The 23,047-nt window shown below is 37.0% G+C and overlaps 1 protein-coding gene across 5 annotated transcripts in view; it reads right to left on the reverse strand.

Moving 5' to 3' along the window:
* RAPGEF2 (Rap guanine nucleotide exchange factor 2) overlaps window positions 1-23,047 on the reverse strand; it is a 192,488-nt gene that overhangs the window by 27,612 nt on the left and 141,829 nt on the right. For 4 of the 5 annotated variants that reach the window (XM_075500362.1, XM_075500364.1, XM_075500360.1 and 1 more), the window contains exons 7-16: window positions 21,176-21,307; window positions 11,751-11,928; window positions 9,814-9,950; window positions 9,119-9,277; window positions 7,265-7,417; window positions 6,700-6,864; window positions 3,556-3,663; window positions 3,261-3,464; window positions 3,052-3,160; window positions 569-815 (exon numbers count right to left, since the gene is read on the reverse strand). In XM_075500362.1, coding sequence (XP_075356477.1) covers window positions 569-815; window positions 3,052-3,160; window positions 3,261-3,464; window positions 3,556-3,663; window positions 6,700-6,864; window positions 7,265-7,417; window positions 9,119-9,277; window positions 9,814-9,950; window positions 11,751-11,928; window positions 21,176-21,307 — 1,592 coding nt within the window. The remainder of the gene's footprint in view (window positions 1-568; window positions 816-3,051; window positions 3,161-3,260; window positions 3,465-3,555; window positions 3,664-6,699; window positions 6,865-7,264; window positions 7,418-9,118; window positions 9,278-9,813; window positions 9,951-11,750; window positions 11,929-21,175; window positions 21,308-23,047) is intronic. The other variant, XM_075500363.1, reaches the window with a different exon arrangement.

Raw genomic sequence — 23,047 nt, forward strand, 5'->3', positions numbered from 1 at the left:
AAACTCATTCTTCTACTGTTTCCAACAATCCTTATCAGAACTCTATTTCTAAAATGTGTTCTAAAAGATATCAGATACCATATTTAGCTTTCATTAAAAAAATACTCAATTCTATCAAAGAACCCAAGCTAAAATTTTAACCTCAGTCTCCCTTACGGCAGTACGCAGAAATTCTTATAGATCACTGGAATGTGGATAAATTGAAATTATTGCTCCTATCAATCATTTGCAAGCAAACCTGCTTGTAGAGTTATTCTGAAATGAATGGCCTGGGATGCTTCCAGTTAACAGTCCTCTTAAAAGAAAACAGTAAATGACATGAAAAAGTATTTGTGCCATCACTTTATCTATAAGAAGGAAAATACATCCATACTGATGTCAAAAGCTGCATTGTTAGTAGTCTATGATCACTCAAATATTCAAACTAGTATTTTCTAGTATATTTTTCCAGATACAAGCATGGTTTGCATTAATAAATAAAAAAAGTATCACAACAAATTATAAGTATCATGAGAAAATATTAAAATTTAACACAAAACAAGTATTTAAGAGGAAATAAAAAACTCACTTGTATGGTTTCTGAGGCAGAATACTGATTCGAGTCTTGTCAAGTATCTTCTTTAATTTATTTCTTCCCCCAACTGTGTTGGCTTTACTTTTCTTATTTACTTTTTCTAATCCTATTACCTGCTCCACATCAACGGCAAGGTCTGGGATGGAATAACGACTCGCTTTTTTAATATCACCAATTTTAGGCAGGTGGGGAGCACCATTTCTTTTTTCCTCTGACAACCGTGTTAAGAGTTCTTTAAAAACTGCACAAGACAGGGAAAAGGAGGAAAGAAAAAGAACAAAAGTGTAAAAGAAAGCTCTGTGCACCAGGCCAGTTTAATATTAATCATTACAAAAAACTGATTAGGTTATTCCATCAATTCAAGTATTAAATTAATTTAGATAGAAGACTTCAATTTTTTTTTTTATTTTAAAAAGGACATTCTTCTTCTGTAGTATGAATCAAAAAATCAGTAAATTGGCCCAGCTCAGAATAGAAATACACTAGATGACCACATGGTTGCACGGATGGTGTCAACAGAAGGACCTTGACTTTTCAACCTAAGGACACAGGCTTCTGCAGAACAGTAGCAGACATAAAAAGAGCACACTAGACAAAAATGGAAAACTAACATGTGAGGAAAACTAACACCTGAGAAGGATGGTTTTAAACAGATAGCCAGCAACCAAAGCTCTCAGATGGACAAGAAATTATTAGCATCAGGATCAAAAAATCAGAAATCAGACAGGAAACTGCAACAAAGTCATAAGGAAAGTATAAGAAAGTATGAGACTACTGAGTCACCTTGGATGTTTGACAGGACTGTTGCGTCCATCTGCCAGATATACAAAAAAATCTCTCAGACTCACTCAGCTCCCTAGCAAAGAGTCATCTCTGAGGCAGAAATACCTGATGAATTTGAGAATTAGTTCTTCTACTGCAACTTTTAGCTTCACAAAAACGTTGATATATTTAAATAAATCAACCAAAACTGATCTGCAGATCAAGTCACATATTCTGAGTGTGAGAGGAAATCTTCATATATAAGTGGAAAAATCATCTGATGAGTTGATTTGTAATAATAAATGAAAAATGGTAATTAAAACCAAGGAATTGTAGAAAAAGTGGGAACAAGGGCAACCAGCTAAGGATGAGTATTAGGGGCTAGGTTTTACTATTATGTATTAATGTTGTCCTTAATATTCATCCTTATCTCCAGAGGTACACGACAAATCACCAAGAGACTTCAAAAGCTTCAAATATGACACACAAAGAAAGTGGAGGAGAGTAATCTGAGCCAGTAACTGTACTGTCGAATAGGAGCTGGGGGCTGGAGAGACAAATTAGGTACAGATAAGAAGATGCTGTTAAAAAAAAAAAAAAGGAAACTCTCCTTTTGGGATTTGTTGATAAAGAATACTGCATGTAATATACAGAAATTAACTGTTCTGAGACTCTACTGTGATGTGAGTTCAGTATTTGCAGTGGAGCAACAAGATTAAAAACTTAGAAAGACACAACTTCTGAAGAAATCGGGTTTAATCTTAAACATACTAAAGCAACACGTGAGATTCAAAAACCTAGTGTGTGAAGGATGGTTACACAGAACTTACACATAGAGAAACAAGCACATACTGCTAAACAAGCATATACCGATATATTAAGAAATGCCTTAATTATTAGAAACAATTGAAATATTAGAATCTTTACTGAAAAGCAAAAAAAATCCCCAGGAAATAGATTTGACAAATGACTTTTGGAGATAACCTACGCATCTTTAATCATTAGTTAGTGCAGTAACATCCTGTGGTAATATCCTGCCCTGCTTATTTGTGATGGAGAACCTGATCCTGAAAGAGATACTTGGGGAACACATCACTAAATTATATAAATAATCCAAGTATCCAGTGGTAAAAATCAAACAAACCTCACAAACTATTAATTACTTATGATGCTAACTGAGGTCCTGAGCTGCTTAAAGACTCCTTCATGACTGCTTTAGTACTTGTTAGAGGGAGAAACGAAGAGAATAGATTCGAAGAGTAGCGAGATTGTTTTCACCTGAATGGCAAGAAAGTTTTTTATTAACTTTGTCGCACTCGTTGTAGGCATAGACTGAAAAAACTATGATCAAATTCAACAGACAGATTAAAATCACCGATCAACTGAAGTTTCAAAAGAGGCTTCTTTCTTGAGAAAGGACTAAATGTTACACGTACAAACACGTTTTATAAGTTCGAGCTAAATGGTCACAATAGTTCCTCTTACTCCAGAAACATGCACTTGTGAAAGTGATGTCACTTTATATAAGACCCTATTCATAAATTTTTGGGTGCAATTATGAACTAAGGTATTTTAGGACCTACAAGCTTCCTTTTTCTCTTCTCTCCAGTACAAAATTGTTTCAAACAAAACTATTTTAAACTATTAAAAAAAAGAATTTAAGACTCCATCTACATTAGAATAGAAATTAGAACAAAAAGTGCACACAAACTTACCAAATAAATTGGTTTTCACAGTGATAGACAGATGAGTGTTATTTCTAAGGATTTCCATGGCTTTTGACAGCTGAATGTTTTCAAAGTTTTGACCATTCACTTCCAGTATCTAAAAATACAAACAGGTAGTGTGATTTTTATTTACCGAAGAGAAAGGAAACAACAAAAAAAAAAGGGGGACGGGACGGGGACATTTTAAAATTACATACCTGGTCTCCACGTTTCAAGCCTGCTTCTGTAGCTTTGCTACCAAAATCTACACTGTCAACAAAGATTCCAAATCCCTTTTCTGACCCTCCCAGCAAGATAAAAGGCAAAGGGGCTTCTCGAGATGGCTTTGTTAAGGTTATCAATCTTCGTTTAGCTTTAGCAGCACAAGCAATATTTAACAGCCTCAAATGTCCACCCATTTTCTACAAGAGAAAAGCATAATGAGTTATATATAACAACAGCCTGGCTGCTCCCTGCCATCCCAAATTGTCAGAAAAAACCCCTCACTCTTACCTCCCTCTCCAAATTGTTCTCAAATTCTTCCAGAAATCGAGTCATAGCAGGATCTCCTTCAAAATCATTGAAGTGATTGTTCACCCACAACAATACTACCCGTGTAACCTGAAAATTAATCAACAATATAAATATTTTCCAAGACCCGGAACAGGACTAGTGCTAAGCCCTTTAAAAATACTGCTCCTTAAAGCCCCTGTAAATTTCCATTGGAATCCTAAATATTTTATACATATATATATCCACCCCCAAACCTAACTTTACTAATATGCAATCATTTACCAGGAGAATAGAATGGATTAAGAATTAAAATTGCTTTCACTTGTATAAGCAATTGTATGTTGTATTTCATAAAGAATAGTGTGAGTTAGAAAATTAACACTGGCTGTATCAAATTTGATTGAGTAGGGAATAGAGCACACAGGTACAAGGCAAGGAGTTAGATCCATTTCTGACTTATAACAACAATTTCCTGTTCATGTACATTTCCAAATCTGCTTAATTCTTCAAGCGCATGATCATAAAGCTTCCAATAATGCTTTGTATCGGTTCTTGAATCCCACAAATCTTTAGGTAAGCCACCATTAACTTCATTAGGCATTTACCTGTGTAAAAGAGCTATTGTATGTTTAGAGAGGCAGGAAAAAGGAGCTATTGTGAGAAGCAGGAAAGAGGTTTTAACAGCGAATACATGCAATTCTTTGCCTTAGAGTCAATCTTTCAGTTTACTACTCCTCCTTTCTCTCCACCCCTACCCCCCCAAGCAACCATGATGATCAAGTTCAGAAGGATCTTAGCTGGTATGTTACAGTTTGTTAGGAAAAAAACCCTAAAGGAATACTATCAATTAATATTATTGAAGGTAAAGCCACAAAATAAGAGCTGTATTTTTTAAAACTATATGTTTCTGCTATAAAATTTTATCTTAGTACGCAGTTTGACCTGGAACATCAGCAGCACTTGTCTTGACAAAATAAAAGAGTTTTGATATCTTGAATTAATATTGATTCACACTGTTTTTGAAAAGCTCCCGAATCCAAAATGGTTGTGCCACTCAAAGTTATCTCAAAAAATACAGCTGCATTTCTTCTGTTACGCTGGGAAAGCAAGTTAGTAGGGGAAAACCTCTAAACATTTCAAGAACTAGAGCTTAAGAGCGAAATCTCATACAAATTTTAATCAGCTAAAGCTAACCCTTGTCCGTTCTTTGCGTCCGGACAAAATCTAAACCTCTGCAGCCTCTTATGCTAAAAGTCTGACATGAGGCATTCAAAAGCAAACCCTGCCACCCTCATATACAGTTTCCAAGTAGTTTGCCTTTTGCCCCAGAAAAGCAAGTGAATTGAGAAGAATTGCTGAAATTAATGACCAAGCACTTCAGAACTCCTCGACAGTTCAGATTTCTAACAGGAGGCAACTGCAGAGCACTACATGCTGCAGCTCCCAGCCACAGGGATGTAGGCTAGGGGTAGCAGTAGGCTAAGGGTAGCATTTCTGACATATTTGAGATTTTTCCACCTTTGAAATTGAAGATGAACTTCCTCTCTGTTAAACATCTGTGGTGTTTTTCATTAATGTGGATGACACTGGAAGATCCAGACAACGTCTGGTTAAATTTAGGGGAATTGCAGATTTTGAAAATGGGCTGGAAAGTTGCAAGCCATACCACGTAATATACTTTAAATCACAGTGATAGCTTCAGTATCAATGCTGCTTTCAAAGCTGGGGCTTACTAACGTACACCCAAAGGACACTGAGCTGGAAAGGCTTGAATGGTGACTTCCAGAGGAATGCCATTTCTTGTGTCACAACCAGGAACAGCATTAAAAGAGGATTAAAGCTGTAACGTCAAGTACCCCGCTGCTGGGCAAAATCATCAGTAAGGCTGGATCTCAAATGCCCCAGTCTGATTACTACTGAGCACTGATCATCCTCAGGAAGTTCTGCTCACCCCTTTCCCTCTCCTCACCGCCTATCAGCCCCTGATACAAACCGGCCAAGATTCCTTGTTCCCCACTCGCGTATCTCCACTCGTGCCAAGCTGTTCTCTGACTCTTGCCTTTCTGTCAGTGCTACTGGATATCAGAAAGGGTTGGTTATTGGGACGGCAGAACAGAGAGCTGCTCTGTTTTCAGACCTGATACCAGCAACTGTGCTGGCTCATGCTTTTACAGAGGCTGAGGGGATTATCCACTGGAGAACAAGAAAAATAGGTTTAAAGAAGAACTCCAATATTAGAGCTCTGAAGCTGTAACAAGCCTACGCTAAACAATATTAGCTGCAAAGCCTATTCTCTCTGTCAAATGAAAGATCCTTCCGCCAAGGCACAGATATACTAGTATTTCTAGAAGAAATACCCAGATTTAAATAAACATTGAAAACCAAATTTCTCTTTAACCTTATTTATATAATTCCCTTGGTTTCAAATTTGCAAAAAAATCTGGAAATTTTTACTAGGCTTTTTACATGTAAGAAAGCTGTATACAAGTGAAAATAAAGCATTGCAGTGTGAAGCACAGTATAGCCTCAATAGACAGTGTGCCAAAACTGGATATACAGGGCCTTATTCTTCCATCATGGCAGTTTTGTTTAGGGAAGAGGATGTTTGATTGCTTTCTTGTGTTTGGGTGGGTTTTTTTATTTTTTTTTTTAAAATGCTGTGTCAGGCCCAACAGATTCTTAACAATGGCTGTATTTTCTAGTCTCCTTATATAAAAATAAATTATCACAAAATGTTTGCCAAGTTGTGTTAACTAGTATTATGTATGGGAAACACAGAACTGAGTTATATGCTCAAATTTCGAGATGCAATAGAATTCTATTGAATTATATTAAATAAAAATACTGATGATTGGAAAAAAGCTTTCCCTATACTTGCAAGCAACTAAGTTATGTTGTAAAAACACAGCAAGGTAAAACATGGGTAATTTACCTTGCCTGAGCACATTAATACTTAAATAAAATACAATAAAATAAGGAAATTTTTTCTTTTTTTACTTTTATCCATATATTCTGCCATTAAAGTATGTCACCAGCTATTTGTGTCTCATTCAGTTTAGTCATTCTCTCTAAAACCTATTTTATTCTTAATAGCTTATATTTCAATGCAAACAGTAACAGGTATGTAATTCAGGGGATTTTAACCTTATCCCTGAGGCTGGGGTCATTGAACCACTCCAACAACTTCTTGCCCACTTCCATTGGGCTGGAAAGAAAGGTCCGATATGTCAACAGGAAATCTTCTATAAATGTTGGGTCTACCACAGAGTGCTCCTCCACCAAATGCATTGTTAACCTTTCAGCTGTTCCCTATTAAAAAAAAAAAAACAAAACAAACAACACAAACCAAACAAAAAAACCTTTAGTTATTAAAACAGATTTTCAATAAATGCAAATTTGTTTTCTTGTAACATACTGAAGATGCATTACACTACAAAGAATACTGGCATCTAGTCACTGATGAGCTAAGCAAACATAACAGCTTAACAATTGTGATAAGAAACTTGTGATAAGAAATGTATGTAATTAATTTCTATAGAAATCACCTAGTTATCAAAGTGATAATTATAAAAGCTAGAAATATTAACTGTCTGTTTTCAAATATATATTTTTATAATATATATCTCAACTAATCCTGGACCTAACTGGCCACGTTAAGAAGTTTGTAGAACACAGACTTTTTGCAAGACACTCCCTCTTTTGCTTTTACCTTGATGACAATGTGACCTTTTCTTGTTCCAGTGCGATCAAGCTCCCTGTGCTCCTTCACCATCACAATCTCCCCTTCCTCTTCTACCTTCTGCATGTTCTTTTCCACTTGATTGAGGATGCGGCAATAATCTTGCTGGGCTATACAAACAAACTGGAAAGAATCATCGCGCACCAGTATTAAAAGGTAAAATCTTCAGAAAAGCATTTAGACTTAAGATGGAAGCACTCTATTAACAGAAAAGATAAAGTAGTTTCTCAACCTGCAGTGAGCCAAATTTGTCTTTCCAGCAGTTCAGCTGTAGTAAGCAGCTGCATACACGAGCAGAGTACTTCCACTACAGTCTTGAAGTTAGAGGAGACCAAGATTCATCAGAGCAAAATGATTTAGCATTATCAGCCATTTTTGTTTAGCTGCTTTGACCTCCCCTCTGCTGGCGATGAAGCTCAGTATCCTAGCTGGTATTTTTTCTCCCATGCAAGCTTTTGTGTGGTATTTAGAAGGGTTAAGAGATTGAAAGGAAAACCTAGCTTTTGTTTTTTGTGCCTGCTGCTACTGTAAATAATTTTCATTTTTCATGGCTATTATTAATGAAGTCAATCATTAAGAAAACTAACATTTATTCAATTACATGAGTGCAGACACACAGAAGCAAATTACTTCTGGATTAAAGCATACAGCAGGAAAAAATATTTTCTACAATCATCTGCTCAGCCAAGAATAAGTGCAAAAACAAATATCTGAAGAATATTCCTAGCATCTACACTATGCAAATATAATTAAGACCACACACTACAACTTAGGGAAAAAAAAATACTGTACACATTATGAACTGTCTTCCATAACTCATTAAAAGTTTTATATCTTTGCCTCTTTTTTGGCGCAAATACTCAAGATTAAACTATCATCTTATATGAACTTGGGTATTTAACTGAAAGGAAATGATAGTGTTTTTTCTGATTGAAAAGCTGATAAATGATCACGTACGTACTTTGGACAAAGGCACGAGATTCACAGAGATAGTATTTTCTCTTGCATTCTTCATAATTCATTTACACACCTTTTCTATTTCCAGCAGCTAGTAGTAGCTGAAACAGAACTCCCACAGTTTGGATTTGTTGCAAAACATTATCCTAACAAGATACTGTTTATGCACTTTTTGGAAGTTAGATGGGCAAACTAAACCAGGTGACTACATTAACATACATTTACACCCATTTCAAATGGCACCTACTGGAAACTAATTAGCCATCAGGACCAAGCAAAATGCTTAATTCACCCAGGGTTTGGCTATTACGTTCTGGATGGGAATAAGTAAATAGCAACCACATATCCAGATCAGGCTAGTAGTTTTATGCTACGAGAAGCGTTCCTTAAACCTGACTACTTGTGTCACAGCAAACATCAAGGCATTTTCCTTGAAAGGCCAGATTGGCTAAAACTAGATTTTTTTTCTACTCAAACCATGGGACAGATAGCCTGTATTACTTTAAGATTCAGTAGCTAAGTTGAAGAAGGAAGAATGGCTATTGCCTGTAGAAGTAAAAGAGCCTTTAATGACTAATGGACCTTGAGATCCTAAGGGAAAGATTGAAGCAATGGATATATGCAACAGGATGCTGTACCTCAAGTTCTGAAGAAGGCATGTAGACAAACCTCTTAATCCAAAATGATGAAGAGAATTCAATTTCCCACACTGTGGGTATGCAGGAGCCATATTTCCCAACTATTGTACAGGGTTACAAGCTGGAGATTTTACATATATTCAGTTTAAAATAAAATTGTGTCTGGCTACTGAGTTGCATTATGCCTATATGTATGTGATTTTGCGTGTATTACAGTTCGACACACTACCTGGCAGTCATCCACCTTGGTTCTCATCACTCCTTTCATATATTCCTTTTCCATGGTAGGGGAAACACCAAAACTGTTCCCCATGCAGAGTATCTCTGTTCTTCCATCAGGGTACGTCACCTCCACAGAGCCATTCAAAATGACTGACCAGGAATCCAGCTACAAATCAAATGTTGCAGGATACGTGAAGGCTGAATCACTTAACATTGTAATATCATACTATATAGATACAACCCTTACCATTTTTCCAAAGGAAAATTTATTTTTTAGCACCTATTAAAAACATTTATAAGCTAGTTTACCTTAAATGTGCAGCTATTTCCAGCTCAGGAAAACTGGAATACTATGTAAGACGGTAGAAAAAAAAGGAAAAATAAAAAGAAAAAAAAAGAAAGAAAAAAGGTGGTTTCAAAACACCACTTAAACACTGAAATAAACTCCCCAAACCAGCTCCAGTAGGCAGGAAGCATTCTGTGCATTGTGAAGAGTATTTTCTTATGCTTTTATTGCATAAGAAATGTTGTGCGAGTGCTTAAACAAAAGCTTTCAAACTAATGCAGAACAGAGAGAGGCATAATTTACCTGATCAGTGTTACTTTTTCTGTTTTGATTTTTAAGCAACAAAAGAGGACCTTAACCCTGTGGAATCTGGGATGTCTGGTATAATAGGAGAGTCCGAAGTAACTTCTACTGACCTCTTCCCCATCGTTCAGTACAATAGTTCCTGCTCTCTCCACAACTGCAAACACCATTACAGCACAGAGCTCTCTCCTCACTGACATTGTCATGTTGGCAAAAGCAGGCAATTGATGCATGAATTCCAGTAGTTGTTCTGAAGGAGAAAAAGCCTACTGAGTCGTGCATGTCAAAATAACAAAGCACAGCAAAGGCAGTTCTTCAGCAAGATGCCCGAGGCTACTTAAGCTAAAATGCTGCACAATCATTTCTGTATACTAATAAATCATGTACAGTGGCCTGTTGTAATTACTGGGTATTTTGTAGACACAGACTGGTCATATCACCAATAGAAGCCCTGCAAAGTAAAAGTCAGTATAATGGAAGAATTGTAATGTAACTGAGAGCTCTGAATACAACCAAAGAAATTGTTATACTACAGCCAGCCAGGCCAATAAGCCCATGAAGAGTCCGATAGGCCCATATAAAACACAGCAAGGCATTAAGAAGGGAAATTTCACAAAACTGAGCAAGTTCATTGGTAAAGCCATGCCTTCCTAGGCTAGACCTAACAGTAAATTGTACATGAACATCATCTGGTGCATGCACAAAGTTCCAGATAGAACAGGACTACTGTCTTAAAGGTGACTGCTGCTGCTCTGTCTTCTGCATGCACTAGAGTTGCACTTGTACTCAGCTGTGAACTTCTCCCATATTTTCGCTTTTTACATTGTTCATAACTACAGAGCTAAATTTTTCTTAGTAGTCCTGCTGAGGGATTACATGCCCTAAATGCTAGACATTTTTGCATTCAGTTTGATCTAAAAAACCTACTTAAATTAGTCAATAGGACCCCATCTTTTTCCTAAATTTTTATTCACTGAGAATCACTGAATGGTTGAGGTTGGAAGGGACCTCTGGAGGTCATCTGGTCAAACCCTCCTTCTCAAGCAGGGCCACCTACAGCCAATTGCCCAGGACTGTCCAGATGGCTTCTGAATACCTCCAAGGAAGGAGACTTCTATACCACCTCTCTGGGCAACCTGAGCAGTGCTCGGTCACCCTTACGGAAAAAAAAAAAAAAAAAAAAAAAAAAAGTGTTTCCAGGTCATCAGGCAGAGCCTCCTGTGTTTCAGTTTGTGCCCATTGCCTCTGCTCCTGTCACTGGGCACCACTGAGAAGAGCCTGGCTCTGTCTTCTTTACACCCTTGCTCCAGGTATTTGTACGCATTGATGAGATCCCCCTGAGCCTTCTCTTCTCCAGGCTTAACAGTCCCAGTTCTCTTAGACCTTCCTCATATAAGAGATGCTTCAGTCCCTTAATCATCTGAAAATCAATCTTAATCATCACTTAGTCATACTTTGACAAAACAAAAAAATTTAAAACTCACCCAGTGAAACAGATTAGATTAGAAATTGTAAGAATTTGAATTCTAGTTCTGCTTTGCTTTCGATGTATTAGGCTGTACGTTAACATAGCAAATTAGTTTGATTAGATGCACATTTACGTAAAGGCCTTAACGGCTCCAATGTTTAACACAAATGTGTATCTGTGGTTAAAAACAGACACAACATCACAACTTACAATTAAAATATTTAATGTGATAAGCATCCAGTGGTGACATGAACATTGACTTTGCCAAGGTTCTGTCTAACTGTTTTCCAGTACGCGATGATGTTCACCCAGTTCTGATATCAATTAGAAGTTGAAGCTTAAGATCTAAAGGGCCAGCAACTAATAGTTTTCACCCATATCACGTGTGTTTTCCTCTTCTTCTTTGGCTGTACTCATTCACTGGCTGAATTTATGGCATTTATAAATCACATTACAGAATAAACTCTAAACTTACCAACTACAAAAGCGACTGATTAAAATAAAACCTCAAGCTCAAAAAGTAATTTTTTTTTGGTGAAGGAGAACAACTTTGACAGTATTTTACTACATTGCAACACTTACCAATGTCATCATCTGTCCTGTCTATTGGGTCTTTCTCCAAGCAGTCTCTAACAATATCCCTACTCATCAAAGGATCCGATGCCCTTTCAATGTCTTCTTCGTCATCATCATCCTCAGAATCCACTGCTGTCTCTGGCAACCCACTGAGATCCATATCACCTGCCTCACTTTCTGTAGCCTAAATTCATGTAGAAACAATAACCAAAAAAAAAAAAGAAAACATTCAAATGTGTTCTTCACTGCTACAGTTTTCTAGTTAAATATACAGAAATGAATTCTATCACCTAAGAGATCACTCAAATTCACTCAATACTTTTTATATTGCTTTTTTCTTTACATATCCTTTTAAAACAACTAACCATTAATCAACCCAAAACCATTTTTTAAACAGGGCTTTTAACACTCATTTCAATCAGCCACACATAAACAAGATTCAACATACCTTATTTAATCAGTAGGTCTTGGGGGAATTGAAGGCAGTTATATTTCAAGGAACAATTTCTTGGAATATTAGCTGATTTTTTTTTTTTAAATAAACAGTTCATTTAAAACAGTTTGTTTCTGTTCCTGCCCCAACTTTACATCTTCAGACACTTAGGAATGCAATGTAATTTGAAGTAGATAGTTTGGGGAGTAAGTACAGAATCAAAATGCTACAAGAATTTTGCTATCTCCCAGTAACCTAGGACTGTATTTTTTTTTTTTTTTACCATTCCAGTTGAATGTAGTTAAATATGGCTTTCATTTGCTGATCAACAGTATAAGAATTTACAGATGCAGAAAAAATGCGAAGTCACTGCTTACCAAACACCACAGATGGACTACACAGAATATCTGCCAAGCTTAAGCCCTGTTAAATTGCATTAAAATGAAGGAAAACATAGTCCATATATAGCCTGAGGTCATTAGTATTGCACCTAAAGGTAAATACATTTTAATGATTCAGTTTTAAGACCAAATACTTAATAAATCCCACAAACATTTGTCTGTCACGGCTGATAAAGCTGCTTTTTCTCAGAACCTGATTTAATACCACAGCAGCTGCCAAGGCTCAGCTGCAACAATTTTTAAGGAAATGCAAGCTTCTAATGAGCAAGTTTTAAGCCATGGCTTGAGAAATCAAGTTTCACATGCCTTATAGGGATGGTTTGTTTCTGAGACTCTGGAAGCACACAATGCATTCACGTCTACTTTAAAAATACTACATGGGACAAACACAGCTACTAAAGCCTGTTTTATCGATCTGTCTCTCACACTGGTAAAAAAACCTCACCCAAAACTAGGTCACCCTCCAAACACAGAGAAGGTAAGACAAATTACGTTGGTATTTTCGTAGAATCATCTTCGCTACTCCTGCCTCACTAGCTGCGTTGACATCTGTTACTTTAATGCCATTATACACAGCCACCTTATGAATGGTAGCATATGGCTGGAGACAGATCAGGGCAGCTAGCGTCATTCTTAAATGCTTCTGTCCTACAGCACAACACAAGCTTCGTAACAGGGTCCTGTTAATATGAAAAGCATGATAACAGCACCTACAAAACATTCAAATTATTCTCACTGTGCTGGTTTTGGGTTTTTGTTTTGTTTTTGTTTTTTTTTTTAAGAAAAAAATGCTGAGCATTTCTTAAGTGGGATAAAGAAGGATGTTATACTGGCACACAAACAAATCACAAAAATTATAGCACTGATAGTATTTTCATTAGCAGTCTTACTGTGCTTAACATGCATGTTCCCTATGATATATTTGAACCAGTTGCTCTAACTGCTCTTACAAAATAGCCTTCATCAAAAGCAACTGGTGGAGAAATTAGTGACGATGAGTCAGTAGACACACAGCTTATGACACGGATCTTTTAGAATCAGAAGTCTCCAACAGTGACAATTCCAGTGACAGTGGGAGTGACTAATTCACAGTCAATTCTGCAAACCTTCCCATTACTAACAAGCGCCCCTCCTACCTGCTCAGATGAAGCTCTCTCAAAAGCACATTAGTAAAACAAATGCAGAACTAAATTTAGTCACACAATGGTAACATACATGAGAAAATTCCACATATTTTACAAAATCTGATTATTAAAAGACAAGTTATTTGACTGTCTTAAAACAAAACTGGACAGAAGTTGAAGCTCTATTATCAAGAAGTTTATGCTATTTAAAAAAAATTCTCACACTAAAATTAAATGCAACTTTGTATTCAGAAAATACTTTAAAAATCCTACTGAAGGCTACAAGCATTCCCCGAAGACAATCACTTTTTACCGAGCTAATTAAATCTTTTTGACAACTGAAGTTATTGGTAGAAAACTGAATGATAAAGCAACTATTTCTAGCTTACTACTTATCAAAAATACAAACCAATGCAACAAAGCAGCTCAGAATTGAATGCAACAATCCACAGAGTAGTAAGAAAACGTATTAATTTAACTTAGGGCACCTTTAAAAAAAAACCTTATCTTTTGAGAAAAAAACCACAACAAACAAACAAACATTTTTTCAAGCAACTTTCTGAAACTGTTATGATTACGCAGAAGTTAGCAAAGGAACATAAATGTAGCCTTTCCATGTAGGCAATATGCATTCATAGTAGTAAAGAATCAAACAACTCATCTCACAAGGACTCCTCCTGTTTATACATACAAAAAGTTTTGCATGAGTTTTGTTATATTATTAAGAATTGGGTCTGTCTTCATGTTAAAAGCATGCACTAATTTATCTAAAAAAACCATTGCAAATATCTTCTTTAGGCTTAGTAGCATCAAGTATGACATTAAAGATTCAAGGTCCTCTTGCTGACACTTTAAACTTCATAACCCACCTACTTCGAGTACTTTTGTACTCCCTTATGCGTTAGAAAAATCAAACACGTCCACACAGGAACCCTAATTTTGACGCAATAGCCATGCATTTGTGTAAGACTGAAGGGAAAACCTCAATTAGCTCCTTTGAGGACAGAGGCTTCCTTATAAAACTCAGCAGTAGAAAATCCAGAACACAAGATGAATGCCCTACAGAATTTGTACTACTGTCAATCACGAGGCTTAGAGCTTCTCAGCACATTTTTAATCGAGGATGAAATACATCTCAGAAATCAGTGCTTTCATAGGTGCATGTTGTCCTTTGTTTCTCGGGTAATAAGAGAAATTAGCTTCACTTAAATAAATCTAAAGAGATTGCACGTAAGAAAAATGCTAGTTGCAGCTTAAAGTACAAAACAATGTCTCTCTGAAGTCTGAACACCAGTTGCAATGAAAGTTTTCTTCACAGTTGGAAAGACGGCGTAAAAGGTTTGCTGAAGCTTCAAAGGAATCACAGAATGACAGCCTCATATTTTATTTGTCACGTCACCAACAAGAAAGGCAGGAGACTTAAGACAGATATTTTCAAGCCTGAGGTGAAGAGTGATTTCACATTTGGTACCTAAGGAGACCTGCCCAATTTTAAGCAGTGTCTATAAAGGCTAATATTGTAGTAATACAAAAATGGTTGTTCCAGCTGCTAAGGATCTCCAAGACCAAAGTCACTTCTAGATTTGAGTAATAACAGCTAATTAAAACAAATACCATGAAATAAGTAGGAAAAGATGGAAAGAAAAGGAGCTTTATCTAAGTTTTCTCAGTTACCCTTTGTGTCCTTGACTGATTCGGGGGGGGAGGGGGGTAGGGGTGGAAACTATCATTCATTCCCCTTAGGTCAGACTAGGCAAACTGGGGAAATGGAAGACCCTGCTGGTCCTTTTAGACCGGTATGAGAAGAAACTGATTAAGCCCATTCATTTTTTGGAGGCATCATATATGTGGACATAATGAGAGAGGTGATGGACTACATGAACAGCTAAAGACGATTACCTCCTTTACTGCCTCATTTCCTTCTCCAACCAATTTTTCGGTATCCGTTGAGAAAAAGATCAGAAGAGGCCAAGGGGGATGTTGGCTTATCCAACAGATCTATACCTTCACAATCAAGTAACTCTCCCTCCCGTATTGTAACTGCTTTATCACACACGCCTGCACACGCATCCCAGCTTTACTATGGGAAAGAAAGTGGAAAGACTTGGAGAACCGCTTACAAGATGACTGGCTTTGTTTTAGGTGGCCTCACAGTTTTCTTTTCTACACTAGTTTGGGGAAAAAGCTTCCAGCTGATCTTAACAATATAAAGAGAAAAAACTAGAAAACCCTTAAAATTAACCGCTTTAACTACTGATGTCTTAGTATTTTAAACAGAATATTTTAGCCTAGACTTTTTTTTACTTTTATTTTAGCCACTTTCTTTAGGAAACCTTAAGAAAAAAAATATGCATCATTTTGAATAATAAATCCCCTTTATGACTAATGTCACCACCTAAATCGACAATCTATAATCTCCAAACATGCAAGAGAAAGATACTGGAAAAAAATTAAAAATGAAAAAAGCATAAGAGACAGTTGTTGTGCAAACCAGAAATATCTTCACTGTCTGCTGCAGTCCTTCAACTCCATGAAGCTAACAAAGCAAGCAGCCAAGCTCAGCTCAAAAAAAACCACCCCCACCTTATTTTTCGATCATTGTAGTTTAAGGGCTAAAAAATAAACTAAAAAATGAAATTAAGAATCATTATTAGTGAAAACATACAATTTTTACTTCATAATTTATAAGCCGATACTGATACAAAACACCAAGAATGCTGGCACTACACCTCTCGTGAAATCACTTGCAAAAGTTCTGTTAGCTTGGAAGATTTCCTCCTGTCATTATATAGGCACATTGGATCCAGCTTTTGCACAGAGAGAAAGCATGGCTGGGGTTTTGTTTTACATTAGGTTTCAACTCACTGTGCAAAAGTTTACAATATAAATAAATTGCTATGAAATTCAATCCATGTAATTATAATAGGTATTTGTTAAAGAATTATTATATATATAACAATCAATTATAACTATTATATGCACACAGACCATACATAAATCTAAGGTAATAAAATTATTTTTTCATACTCTACTAACATGAGTGCAAATGGCCATGAAATACCTTAAAACTCCTTCAGTCTAAGATTTTTGCACTGCTCTCTCTCTCCATATTTATTCTTTCATTATCTACTACAAAATTTACAGCACAGCAGCCCACATCTGTCGCAGGAGTCACTCTGAGCACTCCTCCTCCCTAGAGATGGAGAAATGTAATAATGCAGCCAACGCACACCAGGAACCGCGTCCTCCCCTATCGCCAACTAATTGCCGGTTTTTTCAACATGGAGCAACGTTTGCTGAGACCACAGGCATACAGAACAAGGACTCCGAAAGTTACTCCTAGGCTATTAATTGCAGCATAGAACAGAGGACCCAAACTCACCAAGACTGATGAGGTACTGCACAGGACTTAGCCAAAACTGGCGGGGGGGAGTTCAGCAGGACCTAGTTTACCTGAGCTGTTTCAGACGTCCTTGCATTACCCAGAGCCCTGCACTGCAGAGGCCGACACAAGCAGAAAGACTGACAATCTTACAGTAAAACCTCTTTGTTTTGCATACAGCGACTGAGGGGCAGGCTGCATGGACACTCTGGTTTGGGAGATAAAGGTTTGGGCTCTCTCAGGAAGGCTTTCTGGAAGGTGGACCTTTCTTCTAAGAGTTACCGTATCAGACGCGTGAGAAAACAAAGCTGACATCTTGAAACTTTCCAAGCAATAGACACATCCTGGGAGGGTCTCGGAAAGGATGTTCCTGGTTTCCCGTACCACCGGGAGCCTGTGGGCAGACCGCAGAGGGCACGTAGGGCCGGCAGGAAGCCATCGGGCTGAGGACAGGATAAGGCAAAGAAAGGCTGGCAAAGGAAAGAGCTGAGCCAACACAACAACGCCTTCCCCAAACAGGGAGGGGGAATAACACACGGTCACGGGCTTAAATCTCCTCGCTCTCAAACCGCGATCATCATCCGGTAATATACGTGACAGGTATAGGAAGCATTTAGGAGCATATACGAGCAGGTATATGCTTCCATACAGGAAGCATTAACTAAGCACGAGAAACGGGAGAGGCAGCAGTGAAGGATTTGCTTTGCCAAATCAACACAAGTATTGTTCTTGGCAAATACAAGCTGGCACACAATCTATTAACATTCAGCATCCCCTTCCTCTTCAGTCACACTACAGAGTCAGTCACTTTATGAACTTATTTCCTAAAATAAAGTAATGACATTTAAGGACCTTACTGATTGGCACCTGAAATATTTTTGAGACTTGGGTGGGGTGAACACAAAGGATTATTTATTTTATTTAGGTAAGTACTTCTTATCCTAAAAGAAGTCCTTTCATGTGCAACATTTGACAAACAAATTTAGTTACAGCATTAATATTTAAAAGGAAATATTCTCAGCTCAATGCTGAAAGCATCTGAAGATTCAGCTTCATGATTTATTCAAAAAAATTCTTAAAAGGCCATGAATGTATTTTCACTGCAAACAGCTGCTCTTAAGGCTGCAGAACTAAAACTTACTAGGATGCAAAACTTGACATATCATCCATTCAGATTTCAACAGTAAAGATCTAATTAATAGAATAACTGAAAAAAAGAAAAAATTATTTTATTTATCAATTGAAAGATAAGATGGCAATCTTTCTAAATCATTCCTTTCTACTTAGGCATAATGAACAGAAGTTCTTTCTGCAGAACAGAAAAATGACATTAAGTACAAAACATAAGAATCAGAGGAACAACAATACTCAGCTTTGCCTAAGACCTATGAAAACTGAAGTAAAAAAATAATGTGTAGATGATTTGGTTATAGTTTACTGGTTTTGAATAAACACTTGGGAAAGAACTAAAAGGCAAATAATTGAGAGAGAATGACTTCAATCTCAGTTTCAAAAAGTATTTCTGTTTATTTAATCCTTGACTTGACCCTAGAGAACTGAAATTACAGCCGTTTCGTTTTGTTGTGGCTTTTTTTTTGGCAGTACTGTAACCTAACTTAACATTGCTACTTTACATTCCTTTACAACTGAAATTGAGGTAAGAAATTAATGATTTACCACAATGTATGAGAAATCATTAAATCAAACAACACTTGGTACCATAAAGTTAAATTCAATAATTTAAGAACCTTAAGTTTATCAGTTTCCACACCTGAACTTATCAATTCATTTTTTTAATAAATGTTTCTTCAAGTATGTGTATTAACACAAAAACATGGGGCTACTTTCCACAATACATGCTCATATTTCTCGATGTTGATAGAGACATAGGCCATTGTAATAATTACTGTGACACTGTACAATTACACAGGTCTCAATACATCTGTGCCAAGACATCTTTAAATGAGGTATTAACTGTAGATTTATTTAAGAGACCAGATAACAGTTTTTAAGATCACCAAGAATGACACAGTATCCTCAATTTTTTTTTTTAAATTAAATTGAAAAAAACTATTTAAAAAGTAAACGTTCCCCATGTAAACATTTCACAAAACCATTAACTCTCTTTAAACACCAACCATCCCCTTGATTCCATTATTGCAAACAAAACTTACTATGGGAGTCATACACCAGGTTGGTGACTACAGAAAAATGTTTTTCTCTGAAGCTTCTGTACAGTATTTTTTTTTTTTTTTAGTTTCCCAGAAATTTAGTGATCCTTTTCACAGTTATAAAAGTTTTGCTGAAACTCTGCAAAAATTTACTTCCAACTTGTCTAGAGAGTAACTGTATGACTATAACTAAATGCCACCTACAGCTGTGTCTCTAGAGGTACTTGTTATTTTTATGTTAAAATGTAAAATCTTTGGAATGAAAGGTATGAAAATCTATAGAAGACTTGAAGAACAAAGCTGATTTTACATCTTCTTCACCCTCACAGTATAAACCTAAATCCTGTCTCTAAGAATCCTCTCTCAGAAGAAATTCTGACAAACATACTTGACTGGCATATGCTATGCCTAAAGTGTTCAGTTACTTTGAAAATTTTCACAAAAATAAACCTTTGCATTATTGCAATTACTATCTAAATTGAACTGGGACCTTTTTATAGCCTATCTTCTCCCACAGAAAAGCCTACAAGCTTATTCACCTGAAGCAGACTACATGCTACATCTATGTTCAGAGCTGAACTTGTATGTATTTGTATAGATGACGCTTTTCCCATTGTTTAAATGGCTACATTTCCATTTTTAAAAGCACCCAAACAAGCATTATTCCTCTTCTAGTAACCAGTACTTCACTTAGAACTGGTCTCGTTAAGTTTTTTACTATTGTTTTGATAGAACAACATTTTAATTATATTTGATTTTTTTTTTCAGAATAACAAATTGCTATAGTTTCTTATCAGAAGGACAAATCCTCCTCTTTGACACTGCAAGAACTGTAAACATCAAATGAAGGTTCTAGACTTTTATTTCAGATTTTTTTCTAATTTTTATTTCGAGGAAGTACGCACATCCCAAAGTGTTCTAGGGACCCTCTGGATCAGTTTCACAGTAAACCGCTCCAAACTCAAAAGCTGCTCCAAACGAAGAGCGTAGATCTTTATGACAAGAAGCACCCCCAGAAGTACAACAATGTAAAAAGTCTCACCAGTTCAACCTCTCCATCTTTCCCAGGACAGCCAGAAGAGAAAGCACTACCGAGATGCTGGTGCCAGGTCTCTACACGGTGGGGAAGCTGGAATATGCCCCTCAAGTCAGGCCAGCACAGGCTGCTCACTGCATATTTCTGTCTCCCTACCACTGAATATGTTCTAGATTTTGAAGCCAATACCGCTAAATTTTGCCGCCAATACCTGTATTTTACCGATGCTGTAAGATACAGCATCAAGAAGAAGAAAAATCTCTCCCATTACAAGGTCCTAAACCTGTAGTTTTGAAATTCTGATCCAGCTTTTAATCGTAACACCCAGCTCACACGCACTTTTCGTCAGCAGGTCTCAAAGTCTAGCCTTCTAGCACTAAAGGGCACAGCTGTTGCTCTATACATGGCAAATGGGACAGACAGAAAGACGAGGTGAAGTGCTGGAGTCAGGAACAAAACCCCTTTACCTCCTAGGTCCCACTAAGGACCGCTACCGGAGAGGCCACACTGGCTCTCCATGCTGAGGTTCAGGAACATTTCCTCCCCCAAAATGACAAATTACAAAGAAAACTAATGAAGCACAATCCTGCAATGTTGCCAAACACTACGCCTCTACATTGCTGACTTGGACCCTGACAAACTAAGGCAACACACCTCAGGCCGCTGTGCTGCAGATTAGCTGCTGAGCCCTCACAAACATCAGATCTAGTATGCAGCAGATAAAACCCTGAAATTATTACGATTCAAACAAAAATTAGGTTTTTGAAATCTATTGAGTGCTGCTGCAGGCAAAACGTGACAATACGCAATAGCACAGGCGTTCAGCTATTAACATCAAAACTGTTGGCAATTGCACCTCCCATCAGCATCCATTCCAGTCTTACCTGGTAGATATCAGAAAGGCTGCTGCTTCCTGAATCACTAGTGATGCTACATCCTGAGTGACTAGATGAAACGTGGGTCACCTGTGGGTGGAGACTGTCAGTAAGGTGCAGCTTTGTGAAATCTGCAGGAAGCTATAGGTGGAGCAGAAAAAGCATCATTACAATCTGAGGTAGACACACAGCAAAATGAATTCAAATAATTTATGTCACACTTTACTCTCTGCCAGCGCCAAGCGTATTAAGAAAACCATTGGGGCTTGAGAATGCAGTATAAAAGTTCGAGTTTTGCAGTTTAATTCATGCAGAGGTCAGCAAAATACCACCAAATTGCTGCAAATGTAAGAGATTTAAAAAAACCATGTATCTGAGGACAAACACCAGTGAAGCAATAACCCTTATGCCAAAACTCTTCAGTATCTTGCTATGGGCTTGCGATAGAATTACAGCGCATATGAATATTGTGCTAGTTTCAATATCAATGGTTTCCTGTAGAATGGGGATTAACAGCGAGTAAAGTCACATACTTAAAAAAAAAAAAAAAAAAAACAAAAACCAAAACCAAAACCAAACAAGCACTGCTCTGGGTTTGGCTAACTCTTTTGCTTCTGAAGTTGACAAAGTACATCAGAGACAAGTAAAATCCAAGCCACTGAGCTATCTGTTATACTTTGAGCCAAATATATGATGGCAAATAGGAAATGCGGGAAGACTGACACAACTGCAAAGAGCTACAATCCTGAAATGAGTTTGCTCACGCACGGTGCTGAAGAACAAATTGAGACAGTATATTTGATCATTTAACAATCATCCACAAGATTTGTGATATATATTTTTACTACTGCTTTATGCACACAGCTCCCATGAAAATCTTTAAGAAGGGTAAACATTGCCAGACTGCAGAAAGTGAACTTTGATAAAGGAAAATATTTGCTGTCTTAAGAAATATTTAAATGCTACTTCAGGGGCAAATTACTTCTCTCCCAAAGAAGCTTGCATCCCACCGTTAGTTAATAAATATATGTTAATGTAACGATTTCGGTATACAATAAATGTTTCAATAATTTAAAAAACCTTTCCTCATAATTTTTTGTTTGTTTCTTTCAACTCAGACAAGGTAGATACTCTCTACGGCAGTGTGTTTGTACCAAGAATGTCATACGCAGTGTGCCCATCCATGCCAGTTATGAATGCTACCTTGGCACTATTACCGTTCTCCCTGGATGCAAATGAAAATAAGAGCTCATTCAGCATTAAGATATAATAGGTCGATCAATATAAAAGGTTATGAAAAAAAGTCATCTGCAAGTCACAGGAGAGTGTGACTGAGAAAACGGTTAGCTCTATACGGTTAAAGGTACTGAATGATTTTACTGCTGTTTGCCTGGTTTAAGTCTGTTTATGCAACATGCCCTGAAAGAACCTTGGCTTTAGGATTTGTGGTGAAAGCAGAGACAACTGGAAACCTTAGTCTTATTTAGGCTGACTGGCATTTCCTATTCGAATACACCTGAAAAGGATTTTGTCCTTAGCACAGCATGACTGCATCAGTGATAGCAAAAATGGCTGCGTTTTAAACAATTCTTTCTTAATATTTTACCTGAAAGAGGGGCTAAAGGGAACCAGACATTAATAACCCTAAAAAGCTTCAGTAAGCCCAGAGCTAGAGTTGATCTTCATATACCAATCAACAAAGAAAGGGCAATTAACAAAAGCAATACTCTAATACATACAGCCATGGATACTGCCTCCAGAAAAATCTAATTATGCTCACCACTGTTGGTGATATACCAGAAGGAGAAAATACAGTATGAAGGAGTGCATTAGTTATAGTATCTGTTGTCTCTGCTACTTCCCTTTTCAATCTGTAAGTTT

Source organism: Mycteria americana, chromosome 4 (assembly GCF_035582795.1).
Source record: "Mycteria americana isolate JAX WOST 10 ecotype Jacksonville Zoo and Gardens chromosome 4, USCA_MyAme_1.0, whole genome shotgun sequence".
Taxonomy (NCBI): Eukaryota; Metazoa; Chordata; class Aves; order Ciconiiformes; family Ciconiidae; genus Mycteria; species Mycteria americana.